This window comes from Ornithorhynchus anatinus, chromosome 1 (genome assembly GCF_004115215.2).
Source record: "Ornithorhynchus anatinus isolate Pmale09 chromosome 1, mOrnAna1.pri.v4, whole genome shotgun sequence".
In the NCBI taxonomy this organism is placed as follows: domain Eukaryota; kingdom Metazoa; phylum Chordata; class Mammalia; order Monotremata; family Ornithorhynchidae; genus Ornithorhynchus; species Ornithorhynchus anatinus.
Genome location: NC_041728.1, coordinates 63,966,480 through 63,984,059, shown reverse-complemented (window position 1 = coordinate 63,984,059; position 17,580 = coordinate 63,966,480). Strand labels below are relative to the sequence as shown.

At 50.7% G+C, this 17,580-nt stretch overlaps 1 protein-coding gene across 3 annotated transcripts in view; it reads right to left on the bottom strand.

The window, feature by feature from the left end:
- Window positions 1-17,580, bottom strand: part of ASPG (asparaginase) — a 68,637-nt gene that overhangs the window by 33,083 nt on the left and 17,974 nt on the right. For 2 of the 3 annotated variants that reach the window (XM_029073390.2, XM_029073403.2), the window contains exons 4-10: window positions 16,160-16,285; window positions 14,850-14,933; window positions 12,567-12,693; window positions 9,124-9,236; window positions 6,146-6,328; window positions 3,799-3,912; window positions 2,007-2,126 (exon numbers count right to left, since the gene is read on the bottom strand). In XM_029073390.2, the coding sequence (XP_028929223.1) occupies window positions 2,007-2,126; window positions 3,799-3,912; window positions 6,146-6,328; window positions 9,124-9,236; window positions 12,567-12,693; window positions 14,850-14,933; window positions 16,160-16,285 (867 nt within the window). The remainder of the gene's footprint in view (window positions 1-2,006; window positions 2,127-3,798; window positions 3,913-6,145; window positions 6,329-9,123; window positions 9,237-12,566; window positions 12,694-14,849; window positions 14,934-16,159; window positions 16,286-17,580) is intronic. The other variant, XM_039912121.1, reaches the window with a different exon arrangement.

Here is a 17,580-nt window from a genome sequence, read left to right as displayed (position 1 = left end):
ATAACTATCCCCTTAATAACACCGTGCACATCAATAGCACCTTTCATCTAACGATCTCCTGCCCCTGACAAGCATCAATTAATTCCCCACAGGAGCCCTGGGAGACGGGCCAGCCAATGACCCCATTTTACAGAGAGGTAATATGAGGCACAGAGAGGTCACCTGACTTGCCCAGAATCATACAGCCCAGCAGAAGCAGAGGCAGATCCTTGAACTCGGGCCCTCTCGGCAGACCACCAGTCTCCCACAACTATAGCACCATTTTTCTATTGGTCAATGCGGGGGCAGTTGGCTCAGTCGTTGCCCCCAGGTGGCTAGGGTCAATGTTGGGAGGGATGTAGAATGAGGAGACCTCAGACTGATTCTAATTCAACTCCTTCATTGGGGTGTCCTGGTTGGTGAAGTCAGTAGCGGACTCTGGAAGGACCATTCCAATAGGCGGCTGATATCCCATGAACGGGGATAAAATTCCCGGTGACAAATAAGTTGGAGAAATGGTTCAGAAACAACGAGGATGGACTCTAAAAAGGATCAGTGCAGGGCAGTGAAAACAAGTGACACAGGCCCAGTCTAGGGAAAGGTGGGCAGAAAAAGACCCTTGAGGTCAGAGAGGACCACGAGCTGACTATGCATCAACAGCGCAGTGCCAGAATTTTACAAAGCCAACTGGAGCTAGAATGGATCAGTAGGAATGTGAAAAATAATGAAAAGCAATGGACAATAAATCCAATGAAGAAGGGTCCCAGAGTTGGGGTTAGCTAGCCCGAAGGAGAGATGGTTGTGAGAGGAATTGGTGTCTGGGTTTTTAAGGGTTTTTTGGGGCAGCCTTTGCCCAGCTGTTCCCCACGGCTCCACCATTTACATGCTGTGTGACGTTGGGCAAGTCCCTTAACTTCTCTATGCCTCAGTTCCCCTCATCTGCGAAATGTGGATTCAATACCTGTTATCCTTCCTACTTTGTGAGCCCCATGTGGGACTTGATTATCTTGTATCTACCCCAGCTCTTAGTACAGTGCGTGGCACATAGTAAGCGCTTAACAAATAACACAATGACATTACAATTACATATCTCCCCAAGTTTTAAAGGGAAGAGGTGATCCTAACTGAAGCAGGAAAGATTGTGGTTAGACAAAAGGAAGGACTTCTGGATGTATTATGTTGTACTCTCCCAAGCATTTAGTACAGTGCTCTGCACATAGTAAGTGCTCAGTAAATACCACTGATTGATTGATTGGTCTGAAAGATGAAATACTGGAACAGACTTCCATGGGAGGAAGGGAGAGAGGGAGAGGGCAGGAGGGGGCTGAGTCCCTAGGGATCTTTCAGAAAAGAGTAAATGCCCAGCTATTATGCTAAAACGAGTTAGTCTGGAGACAGGCGATTAGACCAGATAATAATAATGAGAATAATTACGGTATTTGTTAAGCACTTACTGTGTGCCAGGCACTGTACTAAGCGCTGAAGTGGATACAAGCAAATGGAGTCGATATAGTCCCTGTCCCACATGGGGCTCACCGACTCAGTCCCCATTTGACAGATGAGGTAACTGAGGCCCAGAGAGCTGAAGTGACCAGCCCAAGATCACACAGCAGACAAGTGGCAGAGCCGGTACCAGAACCCACAACTTTCTGACTCCCAGGCTCGTACTCTCTCCATTAGGCCACACTGCTCTTGACCTCACAGGTTAGGATTCTCCCTAACTTCGCTGCTGTTGATTTCTAGCAGGGATTCAATCCCACCCATCGCGTGAGCTGTCAACCATCCAGAACGACAGATGAGGCCAGGCATTCTCCCGCTCCTCTCCTGGCCGCCCCCACCCCCTAGGCTGTCCCACTTCTAACCTCAACCCGGGACGGGAGGAGGGAAACCCAGAAGGGAGGGGCGGGGCGGGGGCCACCTGGGCCCGAGGCAGGGGGTTGAGAGTGATGACGAGGGTGGAGGGGCCCTTCCCGTCATTCCGGTCCGTGGCCGGCAAGGGGCCGGCCATCCACTCCAGCACCGCTCACCTGACTGTTGCTGAGGCCGAGGTACTTGGCCACCACCTGCACGAACTTGCTGTCCCGCAGGGAGATCCTGTAGTCCTCGGGCAACGGCGTCATCTCCCCTCTCAGGTTCTTCCTCAGTAGCTGGAGTGGGGAAGAAACCAGGCTCCTGTGTGAAGCCTCCCAGACCGGCGGCCGACTGGGCGCTGGGCCCGGGCCCGGCTCAAGCAGGCAGCCGGGGGGGGAATGGGCCTGGGTCCGGCTCAGACCAGCAGCTGAGGGGCGACCGGCTCGGCCTGGGCCAGCTCGGACCTGTGGCCAGACCACTGGGCCCAGGTCAGACCAGTGGCCGAGGTGGGGAACGGGCCTGGACCTGGCTCCGACCAGCAGCCCAACAGGGGTGGGGTCAGGCTCTGGCTCAGACCGGCAGCCGATGGAGGGAGCGGCACGTGCCAGAAGGCCAGAGAGGGTAGGGTGTGGTGCGGCTGGACCCTGGCAAAGCCACGTGCCTGGATCGGACAGCGGGAGGCCGCGGACTCGATCGCCCCAAGGCTCGGCGAGAAGGGGCTGGCTCTTTCTCCAGCCCGGGATCTCGCCTTTCCAGAGTGAGAGAGAGAAAGAGACTAAACCCACCCTCAGCCTCACCTGCCAAGCCGCTCCCTAGCCACGAGGCACATGGACACCAGTTCCCCTCTCCTTGTCCTGTCCTCTTCCGACCCCACCCATCCTTCACCCCCCCAACTCCTGGCCCTGCCCACCTCATTCTAGCTTGCCCCGTCAGGCCATGGCGGCAGCAGTGTTGAGGGGTGATTCTCTTGAGTCAAACCCGAGGGTCGGGGTACAGAGCTGCCGTTCACAGGTGTTTATAGAAGACGTCCCGCTCCTCACGGGGCTTGGGGGGCTGTGGTTTCCCAAACATACTTGATCACTCAGACACCGTCACACCGCTCAGTGGAAAGAGCATGGGCTTTGAAGTCAGGGCTCATGAGTTCGAATCCCAGCTCTGCCACTTGTCGGCTGTGTGACTGTGGGCAAGTCACTTCACTTCTCTGTGCCTCAATTCCCTCATCTGTAAAATGGGGATTAAGACTGTGAGCCCCACGTGGGACAACCTAATCCCCCTATGTCTACCCCAGCGCTTAGAACAGTGCTCGGCACATAGTAAGCGCTTAACAAATACCAACATTATTATTATTATTATTATTCACACACGAGCATACAGCTCAAATACCGAGATACACACACTTGTGCACATGCGCTCACACACACACACACACACACACACACGCTCATGCCCACAGACCCACCCATAAGCACACACTCATATGCAAACACATATTCACCTTTAAACGCTCTCACCCAACCACAAGAATAATAATTGTGGAATTTGTTAGGCACTCATTGTGTGCCAGGCGCTGGAACAGACACAATTCAATCAAGCTTGACGGTCTCTGTCCCACCCAGGGTTCACAGTCTAAGGGGAAGGGAGGAAGGGCATTTAATCCCCATTTTACAGATGAGGACACTAGGTGCAGAGAGGTCACGTGACGTACCCACAGTCACACGGCCGGCAAGTGGCCGGGTCAGGGTTAGAAGCCAGGTCTCCTCGTTCCCAGGAGCCGGAACTAGAACCCAAGACCTCTGACTCCCAAGCCCGAGCACTTTCCACTAAGCCACACTGCTTCTCTACTCTCTATTCTTGTACTCTCCCAAGTGCTTAGTACATTGCTCTGCAAGCAGTAAGCACTCAGAAGATACAACTGACTGATTGACTGACCTGCTCCGCCACACTCCTGCTGCCCGGCTCGGCTCTTACCTCCTTCTTGCCCTCCAGGTTGAGGTCAGCGCGGCCCAGGACGTAGGAGAGCTTCGCCAGGGCAGCCTCAGAGGTCATGTCTGACCCAGAGATGATGCCGGTGCCAGCAATCGCCTGGGATGGACAGAGACAGACGGGGCCTGGTCCTGGAGGATTCCACCTAGACAGGGAGTCCAGGCACCCTTCCCCGCCAAGCCTGAACCTTGCCCCCATCCCCAGGGCGACATCCCGCTGGCCTCTCCGGAGCCAAGACGACTCCAGCGGCCCATTTGTCCCTCTACGCCCTGCCCGGCTCAGCCCAGCTGTCCGCTCTTTGCAGGGCGAGAGACGGCATAATAATAATTATTATGGTATTTGTTAACCGCTTACTATGTGTCAGGCACCAAACTAAACACTGGGGCAGATACAAGCAAATTGGGTTGGACATAGTCTCTGGCCCAAGTGGGGCTCACAGTCTCAATCCCCATTTAACAGATGAGGAAACTGAGGCACAGAGAAGTAAAATGACTTACCCAAGGTCACACAGGTCTAGCTGGGATGAGAACTCATGACCTTCTGACTCCCAGGCTTGTGCTCTATCCGCTACACCATACTGCTTTTCATGGGTGGCATGGGTGGGCGCCATCCTTGGTATATCCCTACCCCGCAGACTCAGGTCACAGGGTGTCTGCCCGGGAGCCAACCCTGCTCTTCTTGGCAAAAAACATGCCAGCCATTTCCCTCCGGGCAGTTCCTGGTGCCCAGGCGGGGCCATCTCCGTGTCCATCCGAGCGGTGTTGGCCATGGGGTTTCAGTCTAAACACTGGGCCCTCCCCGGCTCCAACCCAGACAAGCGGCCTCCTGACTTCTCCCAGGACCCGACCTGGCAGAGGAAGCCTGGAACCGCCTTGGGAGAGAGAGTACTGGGTACCCACACCCACAACCCGCTTCTCCCACATCGAGCAGCAGTGTCCGGTCTCTCGGCTATCTGGCCCCCCGACCTATCCGCGGTCTTCTCCTGCTCACACCCACCTCATGTTCTTGAGTCTCAAGCCCTTGGATTTGCTGCCTTTATTCACCCCTCCCTCAGCCCCACAGCACAGCATACAGCTATGCACCTTTCTGTAATTTATTTATGTATATCAAGGCCCGTCTCCCTCTCTAGAATGTAAGCTTGTTGTGGGCAGGGATCGTGTCTACCAACTCTATTGGTCTGTCCTCTCCCAAGCACTTAGTTCTTGCAGACAGTAAGCGCTCAATAAGTACAACTGGTTGATTGATTGATTGCTCACATCATCCCTTCGTGGAACTCCCTCCCCACAAATCCCCCAAAACCTGCACCTCCACACCTCTAGAGTCCCCTAAAAAACCGCCACCTCCTCCAGGGGGGCTTCCCTGATCAACCCCCACATCATCAGACACCCCAACAGGCCCCTGAGAAATCGAGCACATCTCTGAGCTTACTCATTCCCTCACTTTTGCATTTCACATCTGATTCATTCCTTCATTCTTCATTCGATCGCATTTACTGAGCGCTTACTGTTTGCAAAGCACTGTACTAAACTCCTGGGAGAGTACAATGGAGCAATAAACAGACACATTCCCTGCCCTCAACGAGATTACAATCTGATCTATACTCTCACTCAATTGCCTACTGTATATTTGCTTGTCTTCCCTGTTAGATTGTCAACTCCCTGGGAGTAAGGATTGATTCTTTAATTTCTGTGGTGTTTCTCCAGCCCACAGGTCCCCCGTTCTGCACAGGGCAGGTGCTCAGTACTACGCTCTGCATGTGGGGCCATGGTCTGCACCCTGTGGGTGCCCGGGGCCAAGCTTTGCCTAAAGCTGATGCCAAGAACCAAACTCTGAAAACTAGACAGGCTAGTCCTTGGCAACACAGCAGGCTCTTAGTCCATACTTGTTTTTCTAAGACCCCTGTTCCCCTGCCCAGAATTTCCCCTGGCCAAGGAGAGCCAAAGGTGTCTGGGAATAATAATAATAATGGTACTTGTTAAGCACTATGTGCCAGGCACTGTTCTAAACTCTGGGGTGGTTACGAGTTAATCAGGTTGGAGACAGTCTCTAACCCACATGGGGCTCACACTCTTAACCCCCATTTTACGGATGAGGTAACTGAGACCCGGAGAAGCTAAGTGACTTGCCCAAGGTCACACAGCAGCCATATGGTGGGGCTGGGATTAGAAGCCTGGACCTTCTGACTCCCAGGCCCATCCTCTCTCCACTATCCATGCTGCTTCTCTCTGACTTTGGGTCTCCTCTCTTTCTCTCTGTCTCTCTCTCATTCCTCAGACAATAAGGCCTTCTGGACCCCCGCTGGCACCTGTGCCCGTGCTCCCCAACCTCTCACCAGGCCAGCAGCGTAGTCCGAGGTGACGTGTCCCTGGAGGCAGTGGGTACAGTTGATGATGATCATGCCGCGCTCCGTGGCGTCCTTCAGCTCCCGCAGCAGGTCCCCGGCGGTCGGCCCGTTCCCCGTGCCGAACGTCTCCATCACCATGCCCTGCATCGGGGGCTGAAGGAAGCCTTTCACCTGGGCGAGAGGGGGACAGCAGCGAGACTTAAGACTTGACCTAATTTGTTCATTCAATCGTTTTTATTGAGCACTTACTGTGGGCAGAGCACTGTACTAAGCACTTGGAAGAGAACAGTAAAACGATAGACACATCCTCTGTCCACCTGAGCTTATAGTCTGAGGGGTGCGGAGGGGGAGATGGACATCAATGCAAATAAATAAGTTTGAGAAATGTACATAAGTGCTGTGGGGCTGGGAGGGGGGGAGGAACCAAAGGAGCAAGTCAGGGCGATGCAGAAGGGAGTGGGAGAAGAGGAAAGGAGGACTTAGTCTGGGAAGGCCTCAAGGAGGAGATGTGTCTTCAGTAAGACTTTGAAGAGGGGAGAGTAATTGGCTTCCCAGTTTGCTAAACCACCTCTCTCTCTCTCTCTCTCTCTCTCTGTTTACCCTTTGGTGGGCTGTGTGGCCTCAGGTCAGTGACTTCATCTCTCTGGGCCTCAATACCTCAATTTATCCATGGGGATCAGAATCTCTACCTACTCCACAAATGTTATGACAAGAAATGAGATCATAATGGAAAAATCCACTATGAACCCTCCCAAAGAATGGCAACCTAGGAAGAGCAAGTAGCAGCGTGGCCTAGTGGAAAGAAAATGAGCCTGGGAATTAGGAGTCCTGGATTCTATTCCCAGCTCTGCCTCTTGCCCGTTGGGTGAATTTGGGCAAGTCACTTAATTCCTCTGAGCCTTAGTTTCCTCAATGGGAATAGGGGAAGTAGTAATTTTCATAAATAAACAAATGGTATTTGTGAAGCACTCACTATGTTCCAGACACTGTATTAAGCACCAGGGTAGGTGCAAGTTCATCAGGTTGGACACAGTCCCTGTTCTGCATAGGGTTTACAGTCTTAATCCCCATTTTACAGATGAGGTAACTGAGACACAGAGAAGTTAAAAGACTTGCCCAAGGTCACACAGCAGATAAATGGCAGAACCAGGATTAGAACCCAGTTCCTTTTGACTCCCAAGCCTGTGCACCATCCACTAGGTCATGCTGCTTCTTCTACCTGTTCTCCCTCCTACTTAGATTAGGAACCTCAGGTGGGACCTGATTATCATATATGTACGCCACTGCTTAGTACAGTGCTAGGCACATATAAGCACTTAACAAATGCCACAATTATTATTATCATTATTATTATTACTGTGGGTGGAGCACTATCCTGAGCATTTATTGTGTGCAGTTCCCTCTACTGGGTATCTAGAATGTACTGAACTCCTACTGCATGAAGAGCACTGTACTGGATATAGAACACTGTGCTGGATGCCGACTGTGTGCAGGTTAGCACACCATGTGCTGAGCACTATACTGGACTCTTTATGAGTACTGAGTATTGAACCAACTAATAATCCTATTTCTAATCCCAGTTCCACCACTTCTCTGCTGTGTGGCCTTGAGCAAGTCACTTAAATTTTCTGTGACTCCATTACCTCATCTATAGAATGGGGATTACGACTGTGAGGCCCATGCAGGACAGGCACTGTGTCCAACCTGATGATCCTGTATCTACCCCAGTGCTGAGTATAGTGCCTGGCACATTGTAAACTTTTAACAAATACAATAAATAGGAATAATAATAATTGTTCATTCATTCATTGGCATTTATTGAGCACTTACTATATGCAGAGCATTGTACTAAGCGCTTGGGAGAGTACAATAGAACACTAAACAGACACATTCCTTAAAGACTTTCCATGGGCCAAGTACTGTGCTTAGTGTGAGGTAGATACACTTCAATCAGATCAAACCCTGACCCTGAGACTCACAGTCTAAGCACATGCGATGCACTTACTAGATTCCCTTCGTCAAAATTCCACGGTTCCTTTGAGCCAGAAAGCAATGGGATTACTAATGACGATTTTCCCGGTGAGTAGGCCGGGTTCACAATTCAACCGTTACAATGTAATCTCTTTTAGGACCCACTTCCTCCCTCCCACAAAAGGAGGAACAATCCCCCCCAAATATGGAGATCGCCATGACCCCATTTCCATCGTACCCTCCCTGCCGTCCCAGTCCTTCTCCGCAAAATTCATTTTCGTTTCTGACCCAGAAATATTCCCCAGGGAAGCCCCAGCCCCATTCGGGCTCCTTCCTGAGAAGTGTGTGTTGCTGGAAGAAACCCCCACCGTAAATCAGACCTTCCTTTAATCAACCGCAGCCCCAACCTTAATGAAGCCCGCAGCCGGTCATTTACATTCAAAACCAAATTCCCGTCGCTAACGGGCACGGGGTGGATTTCCGCTCCCCAGATGGAGACCGGGTAGCCGAGGTGCAAAGCTCGCCCCAGCCCTTCTCTCCTTGAAAGGCCATTTGAAACCCCGATGGGTTTCCGGCCCGGCTGTCCGAACGTTTGTAGCATTGCCGTGGGTACAGTCCACCGGAGCGGGGAGGAGGGGAGACCACCTCCACAAACTCTGACTTTTATGTCCCATCCACCCCTCCCACCCCCTTGCCATCTGTTCCGGCTCCCCCGGAGAGGATGCTAATCTAAGGGAGGGACACTTCGTAGCAGGAAGCTTCTGGGTAAAGGAACCCTGCCATAGGGAAGGCAGTAGCTGTAGGACCAAACGGAGCTTGGCTGAAAGAAAATCTTGAGCCTGCGGGTTTCTCAACAGGCTAGTTTTCCACCTCTCAATCCGACAATGGGCCCTTTTGTTCTTTTGTCATAATGGATTGGACCTAAGGGAAGGTGGGGTGGGTGGGTCGGTGGGTGTTTGTGTGTGTGTGTGTGTGTGGATGAGGTGGCTCCTCACCATGGCGGCGGTGATTCCGGGGTACAGCCTCAGCACCCCGACATTCCTCTCCATGTTGGTGTGGACCAGGAGCTGCTTCTTCAGGTTTGGTCTCATCATCAGCTCGTAGTTAACTGGGAGATAGACAGACAAGGCTCGCTGGGAAGTCAGTGTGCTCTCTGCGTCCCCTCCACACCGGACCTGCTGCCTCGTGGTAACCCCTCCTCATGTCATCCCATGGCCTCCATTCCATCCTGACTTAATGATAATGATAATTGTGGCATTTGTTAAGGGTACTGTTCTAAGCACCGGGGTGGATACAAGAAAATCAGGTTGGACACAGTACCTGTCTCGCATAGGGCTCACAGTCTTATTCCCCACTTCACAGATGAGGTAACTGAGGGCCAGAGAATTGAAGTGACTTGCCTAAAGTCACCCTCCAGATAAGTGGCGGAGCCAGAATTAGAACCCGAGGTAATCGGTCACCCCTGACTTTCTCATCACTATAGAGCGCACCGCCATCCTCCTTGTATCCCAAGCCCATATCCTCGACTCAGCTCTCTCATTCAACCCACATATTTAATGTCACTAAATCCTGTTGGTTCCATGTCAAACATTGCTAAAATCTGCACTTTTCTCTCCCTCCAAACTGCTTCCATGTTGATCCTAGCGCTTTCCTATCCCGCCTTGATTACTGCATCAGCCTCCTTGCTAACCTTCCTGCCTCCTGTCTCTCCCCTCTCCAGTTCATACAGTCCATACTCAGTTGCCTGGATCATTTTTCTACAAAATCGTTTAGGCCATGTTTCCCCACTCTTCAAGAATCCCCAGGGGTTGCCCATCCACCTCCGCTTCAAACGCCTTAGCATCGTCTTTAAAGACCTTGCCCCCTCCTACCTTACCTCCCTGAATTCCTACCACAACCGTACGCTTCACTCTCTAATGCCAACCTATTCACTGGACCTCAACCACATCTATCTCGCCACCAACCTCTCGCCCATATCCTGCATCTGGCCTGGAAAACCCTCTCTCCTCATATCTGAAAAACGATCACTCTCCCCACCTTCAAAGCCTTATTGAAGGCACATCTCCTCCAAGAGGCCTTCCCTGACTAAAGCCCCTCATTTCCTCTTCTCCCACTCCCTTCTGCATCTACCTTGCATTTGGATTTGCTCCCTTTATCATGCTCCCTCATGTACATATGTACATATCCATAATTTATTAATTTACATTACTGTCTGTCTTCCCCTCTAGACTGTAAGCCCTGTGTGGGCAGGGAAAATGTCTACCAACTCTGTTATGTTGTACTCTCCCAAGGACTTAGTAAATTCTTTGCACATAGTAAGTGCTCAAAAATATGATTAATTGATTGAATTATACTATTTATGAACATTTACTGTGTGCAGAGTTCTGTACTGAGCAACACTTACTGACCCTCAGGAGCATCACAATCACCCCACAGGAGGGACACCAGTGGTGAAATTCAACCCAGTGGGACTGGGGCTGAAGAGGTTCAAGCAGGACCCAGACAGTCCTGGAATCTAGAGTTTCAGGGCCCCTGGAAGCCTAGGGATGGGCGCCAAATAATTTTAATAACAGTAATATTGATTACAATGATAATTGAAGCAGCAAGGCATGAGAAGCAGCATGATGGATAAAGCCTGAGCCTGGGAGTCAGAAGGTCATGGGTTCTAATCCTGGCTCCACCACTTGTCTGCTGTGTGACCTTGGGCAAGTCACTTTACTTCTCTATGCCACAGTGACCTCATCTGTAAAACTGGGATTGAGACTGTGAGCCCCACATGGGACCGGGACTGTGTTCACAATTTGCTTGTACCCACCCCAGTGCTTAGTACAGTGCCTGGCACATAGTAAGCACTTAAATATTATTATTATTATTATATGCCAAGCACTGTATTAAACACTGGGTAAATCCAAAAGAATCAGGTCAGACCACATACCCTGTCCCACTTGGGGCTCATAGTTGAAGTAGGAGGAAGAAGATATATTTTATTCCCATTTTATAGATGAGGAAACTGAGGCACAGAGTTGTTGAGTGACTTGCCCGAGGTCACATAACAGACAAGTGGCAGCACTGGGATTAGAATGCAGGACCTCTGCCCCCCAGGCCTGTGGGCTTTCCATTAGGCTTCGGGGCAAATCTCTGTGATGCCAATGGTGAGTGGGGAAATGAGATATAATAATGATGGCATTTGTTAAGCGCTTACTATGTGCAAAGCACTGTTCTAAGCGCTGGGGAGGATACAAGGTGATCAGGTTGTCCCACGTGGGGCTCACAGTCTTAATGCCCATTTTACAGATGAGGTCACTGAGGCCCAAAGAAGTGTAGTGACCTGCCCAAAGTCACACAGCTGACAAGTGGCAGAACTGGGATTTGAACCCACGACCTCTGACTCCCCAGCCCGTGCTTTTTCTTCTGGGCCATTCTGCTTCTTAGACTTGTCCTCCCCCGGCAGCCCTGCCCAGCTTTCCCCACCAAGATGATAATAACCATAATAATAATAATAATGGTATTTGTTAAGTGCTTACTATGTGCCAGGCATTGTCCTAAGCACTGGGGTGGATACAAGCAAGTTGAGTTGGACACAGTCCCTGTCCCACATGGGGCTTCCAGTCATAATCCCTATTTTATGGATGAGGTAACTGAGCCAGAGAGAAGTGAAGTGACCTACCCAAGGTCACAGAGCAGACAAGTGACAGAGCCGGAATTAGAACCCAGGTCCTTCTGACTCCCAAGGCTTTGACCCTCGCCCCATCCTTCTAGGCCCTCAGGCCAGGGAAGAGGTCGGGGAGGAGTCTCTCCAAAGAAGCCAAACATCTCCCCTGCCCACCCTGGGATCCCCTCTGGTGGGATTCCAGTGCTGGGACTCCAGCACCCCGAGTCCCTGACGCCCCGAGAGAGGCCGTCCTCTCCTCTGCCCCCAAAAGATGGAGAAACCCTATCGATGTCTGTTTATTGGTATTGATATCTATCTCCCCGCCTCTAGACCGTGAGCTCACTATGGGCAGAGATCATCTCTCTTTATTGCTGTATCATCCTTTCCCAAGTGCTTAGTACAGTGCTCTGCACACAGTAAGCTCTCAATAAATGCAAATAAATGAATGAATGACTGAATGGGGAATGACCCTGAGAGCTCTGCCCAGAAACCCCACCGACCTACTGGAGAAGCACTTCAATAATAATAATAATAATAATGTTGGTATTTGTTAAGCGCTTACTATGTGCAGAGCACTTTTCTAAGCGCTGGGGTAGACACAGGGGAATCAGGTTGTCCCACGTGGGGCTCACAGTCTTCATCCCCATTTTACAGATGATGGCCCTTTGATTGCTGGCCCTGACCTCGACCCTGCACAGGGGTCAGAGCGAGGGGCCCGGGGTCCCGGCCCCCCACCGACCCCCAACCTCCTAATGTCAGGGAACCGGCACCCAAGCAGACACTTACTTGTGATATCCGCTCCGATCAGAGCCAGTGGAGGCAGGTTCGGGGAGCAGAAAGCTGCAAATTTCCTGGAGTCCACCTTCGTCACCCTGTTTCCCCTGAACAGCTGATTCTGGAAAAACAGGCACACCTAGGACACAGGGTATAGCTCCATGTAAGCTTTAAAGCACTCCATCACCTTGACCCCTCCTACCTCACCTCTCTTCTCTCCTTCTACAATCCAGACCACACACTGCACTCCTCTGGGGCCTCTAGCCTTCTCACTGTGCTTCCATCTCGCCGATCTTACCTCCAACCCCGACCCACGTCCTGTCTCTGGCCTGGAACACCCTCCCTCCTCAAATCCGACAGACAATTAACTCTCTCCCCCTTCAAAGCCTTATGGAAGGCCCATCTCCTCCAAGAGGCCTTCCCAGACTAACCCCCACTTTTCCTCATCTCCCACTCCCTTCAGTATCACCCTAACTCGCTCTCTTTGCTCTTCCCTCCTCCCGGCCTCACAGCACTTATGTACATATCTATCATTTTATTTATTTGTACTGATGTCTGTCTCCCCCCGCTGTGGACTGTAAGGTTGTTGTGGGCAGGGAATCTCAATGTTTATTGCTGTAGTGCACTCTCCCAAGCACTTAATACAGGGCTCTGCACACAGTAAGTGCTCAATAAATACGACTGAATGTTTGAATGAATGAAAGTGTAAGGAGGGCAGGTGCCACTGAAAGGCCCCAGCACTTGCTCCCTCCTGCCTCCTGTGGGATTCTGAATCTCATAATGCCCCCGAAGCCAAGGCTCTACAAGAGCCACAGGCCCTTAAATGGAAATAGGCTCCCCCTGCATCGGCCCGGGACAGGAGGTTGGGGAATGTTATCTGCTATTTGTTGTTGTTATCGATCAGAATCAACTCTGTACTAGCCACCTACTGTGTGCGGAGCTCTGTATCGGACACCTACTGCGTGCAGAGCTCTGCACCGGACACCTATTGTGGGCAGAGCTCTATACTGGACACCAACTGTGTGCAGAGCTCTATATTGGACACTTAAGTGGCATGGCCTAGTGACAAGAGCAGGGACCTGGGAGTCAGAAGGTCCTGGGTTCTATTCCCAGATCCGCCACTTATCTGCTGTGTGACCTTAGGTAAGTCACTTAATGTCTCTGTGCCTCAGTTACCTCATCTGTAAAATGGGGATTGAGACTGTGAGCCCCATGTAGGACAGGGACTGTGTTCAACCTGATTGCCTTGTATCTACCCCAGGGCGTAGAACAGTCCTTGGTATCTAGTAAGTACATAATAAATACCATAATTATTATTATTACTGTATGTAGAGCTCTGTGTCAGGCACCTACTTGTGTGTAGAGCTCCATATTGGGCACTTACTGTGTGCAAAGCTCTGTGTGGGGCACCTACTGTGTGCAGAGCTCTGTATTAGGCTCTGTACTGTGCAGAGCTCAGTATCAGACAGCTACTATGGGCAGAGCCCTGTTTTGGACATCTACGGTGTGCAGAGCTATGTATTGAATGCTTTCAGTGTGCAGACACTTGGGAAACTGCAATCTCTGACCCTGAGGACCTTCGAAATAATGGGGGAAGACAGCAGACATAAATTGATGATTGAGATAGGGAATAATAGATTTAAAAGGATAGACGTAAATAGATGAGTAAATCTCCAACAAATAAAGATATGTTGGGAAGCAGCGTGGCCTAGTGGAAAGAGCATGGGCCTGGGAGTCAGAGGACCTGGGTTCGAATTCTAGTTCCTCCACTTATCTGCTTTGTCACCTTGGACCAGTGACTTAACTTCTCTGTGCCTCAGCTACCTAATCTGTAGAATGGGGATTAAGACTGTGAGCACCTTATGGGACTTGGATTGTGTCCAATCTGATTAGGTTGTATCTACCCCAGCACTTAGTGTAGGGCCTGGCACATAGTAAGTGCTTAACAGATACCATTAAAAAAACAAACTAAGTTGATAAGAATGTTGAAATGGCTGGTGGGGATTAATCAGAGAAAGCTTCCTGGAGGTGGTGGATTTTTAGAAGGATTCAGAAGGAGGGGTGAAATGCATCTGAGCGAAGTTGATGGAACGTGTCTAAAATACTAAACAGGCAGTCACCAGCCCCACCCTTTTCCCCCCACCCCAACCACCACCACCACCAGCAGGAGTCTTAATCCGGGACCATTCTGGTTTGTGGAAAAGATTCACCCAAGGGCCCCTTCCCTGATCCCGTCCCTCCCCCCACCCACCACCAACTCCCGGTCCCCAGACGGGGCCGTGGGGAAGGTCTTACCTCCGGGATGACGAACTGCCCGGCCATGAGCAGGCTCCCCAGCAGATTTTCCCTCCCGTCGTTCCACAGCGCGTGGATGGGGACCTGTGGGGACAGACAGACAGACGGACCTGGGTCTCGGGCGGCCAGCCGGCCCCATGGTCACGTGATGGAGCGGGTGCCTCAGCATCCCATCCTTGGCCCATCAGCAAGGGTTCCACGGCAAGGTGTGCACACACACACACACCACACAACATACAGAGTGAGATTGCCTCTCTCCCACTGCGAAGGTCAGCCCAGGTCTCAGGCCTCAGATGTCCAGATGGTCAGGCCCAGGTGTACTGGCCCACTACTCATTAAACTACAGCTACAGGCCCAACCCTGGAAATGAGGATGGATGACTGAGGGGAGCTGGAGGGAGATGGAAAAAAACAAGAAAGGAACCAAGAGACTGACCAGTCACCCACCCGCCATTATCCCTGGTCCCAAGAGATAGGAGTGGGCGGGTAACCGGGATCCACAGATAATCCAATGGACTCATTTTGGCCCCCAGCTTCCACCTCCCGCCCATCATACCTATGGATGATCAATCAGTGGCATTTATTGAGCACTATACTAAGCACTTGGAAGAGGACAATGTGATGGAGTTGGTAGAGACGTTCCTGCCCCCAATGAGCTTAATGACTGGAGGACACTTCAGAGCCTTGTGGCTTTTAAAAATGCATCCTCAACAGCCTCTCCAAATTGTGAGCAACTTTCTTTCCAAGGGAACAATTCCACTACCCACATGGCAGCTGCAGAATTTTTTTTTATGGCATTTATTAAGCACTTACTATTTTCCAGACACTGTACTAAACTCTGGGGTAGATACAAGCTATTCAGGTTGGACACAGTCTGTGTCCCACATGGCACTCACACTCTTAATCCCCATTTTACAGATGAGGTAACTAAGGCACAGAGAAGTATGGTGACTTGCCGAAGGTCACACAGGAGACAAGTGGCTGAGCCGGGATTAGAACCCAGGACCTTCTGACTCCCAGGAATGTCCTCTTTCCATTAGGCCATGCTGCTTCTCATTTTCATTCATTCTTCCAGTCTTATTTATTGAGTGCCTACTGTGTGCAAAGCACTGTACTAAGCGCTCAGGAGAGCACAATACAACAACAGACACATTCTCTTCTCACAACGAGCTTCCGGTCTCGTTCCACGCGGCTGCCATGTTTTCGGTCCCCTCAGCTCTGAGCTTCCTCCAAGTCCAGACTTGGGGTGAGGGGAGGATCATATGTTGGGCGGGTTGTTTCCAGATTCATGGAGAGAAAGCAGGGGACTACCTGGGCTCCGGTTAGGATGACGGTTTTCTGGAGATTCCCCAGCATGAAGGAGAGCATGGATGTGGCAAAGGCCATGGTGTCGGTACCGTGAATGACGACGAAGCCATGATAGGTGTCGTAGTTGGCCTGCAGAAGGAAGACCTCCGTGTTGAAGCAGAGGGACAACCTCCCCTGCCCCCTATATGTCCCTCCACCCAGTTCAGCTTCCAGGGCTGTAAGTATCATTTTCCAAAACGGTTAGTTATTCCCTATCTTCCCTGTCCCAAATTTTCTCTTCAGTTACAGCCCTCTCTCATCCTCCAGAACAGAAAATATGGAAGTCTTAATCCTCATTTTGCAGATGAGGTAACAGGCACAGAGAAGTTAAGTGACTTGTTCAAGGTCACACTGCAGACAAGTGGTGGACCAGGATTAGAACCCAGGTCCTCCTGAGTCCCGGGCCCATGCTCTTTCTACTGGGCCACCTTGCTTCCAGTTCCTTCACTCCACTGCTGATATAATTTTCCTAAAACACTGGCTCAGGGAATGTGGGCAGGGAATGTGTTTGTGCTCTCCTGAGCACTTAGTACAGTGCTATCAATCAATAAATACGATTGACAGAATGAATGAAAATGATAAACAGCGTGGCCTAATGGAAAAAGGACACACCTGGGAGTCAGAAGGTCCTGGGTTCTAATCCCAGCTCAACCACTTGTCTGCTGTGTGACCTTTGGAAACACTTGATACACATCTCCCCACTTCTCAAAAACCTCTAGTTGTTGTCCATTCCCCTCCACATCAAGCAGAAACTCCTGACCTTTGGCTTTAAGACACTCAATCTCCCTCTTCTTCCTATTTTCCCACTCTCTTCTCCCACTTCCTCCCAACTTGCACTCTCTGTTCCTCTTAAACTCACCTAGTCACAGCACCCTCATTCTCTTCTCTCCCTTGGACCACCTACTGTTTTCATCTCCACTTCTGCTGAAATTCCCTCCACTTTCAAATCTGACAGACCACAGTTCTCCCCATCTTCAAGACCTGTCTGAAATCACATCTCCTCTGGGAGGTTTTCCCTGATTAACCTCTCATATCCAGTTTCCATCCCCATTACTGTCACTTGGGCACTTCTGAGCCATCTAAGCCCTCTTAACTCATAAGCCCCTGTGGAACTTATGTACATAACTTTATACATTATTTTTTCCTATTCTCTGTAATTTATTTTAGCCTCTGCCTCCCCCTAGACTGTAAATTCTTACCATCTAACTACTAACTCTAATGGGAAGCAGCATGGCCTAATGGAGAGAACCTGGGCCTGAGAATCAGAAGGACCTGTGTTCTAATCTGCTAAACCACTTCTCTGCTGTATCACTTTAGGCAAGTCATTTCACTGTTCTGTTGCCTCAGTTACCTCATCTGTAAAATCAGGATTAAAGACTGTGAAC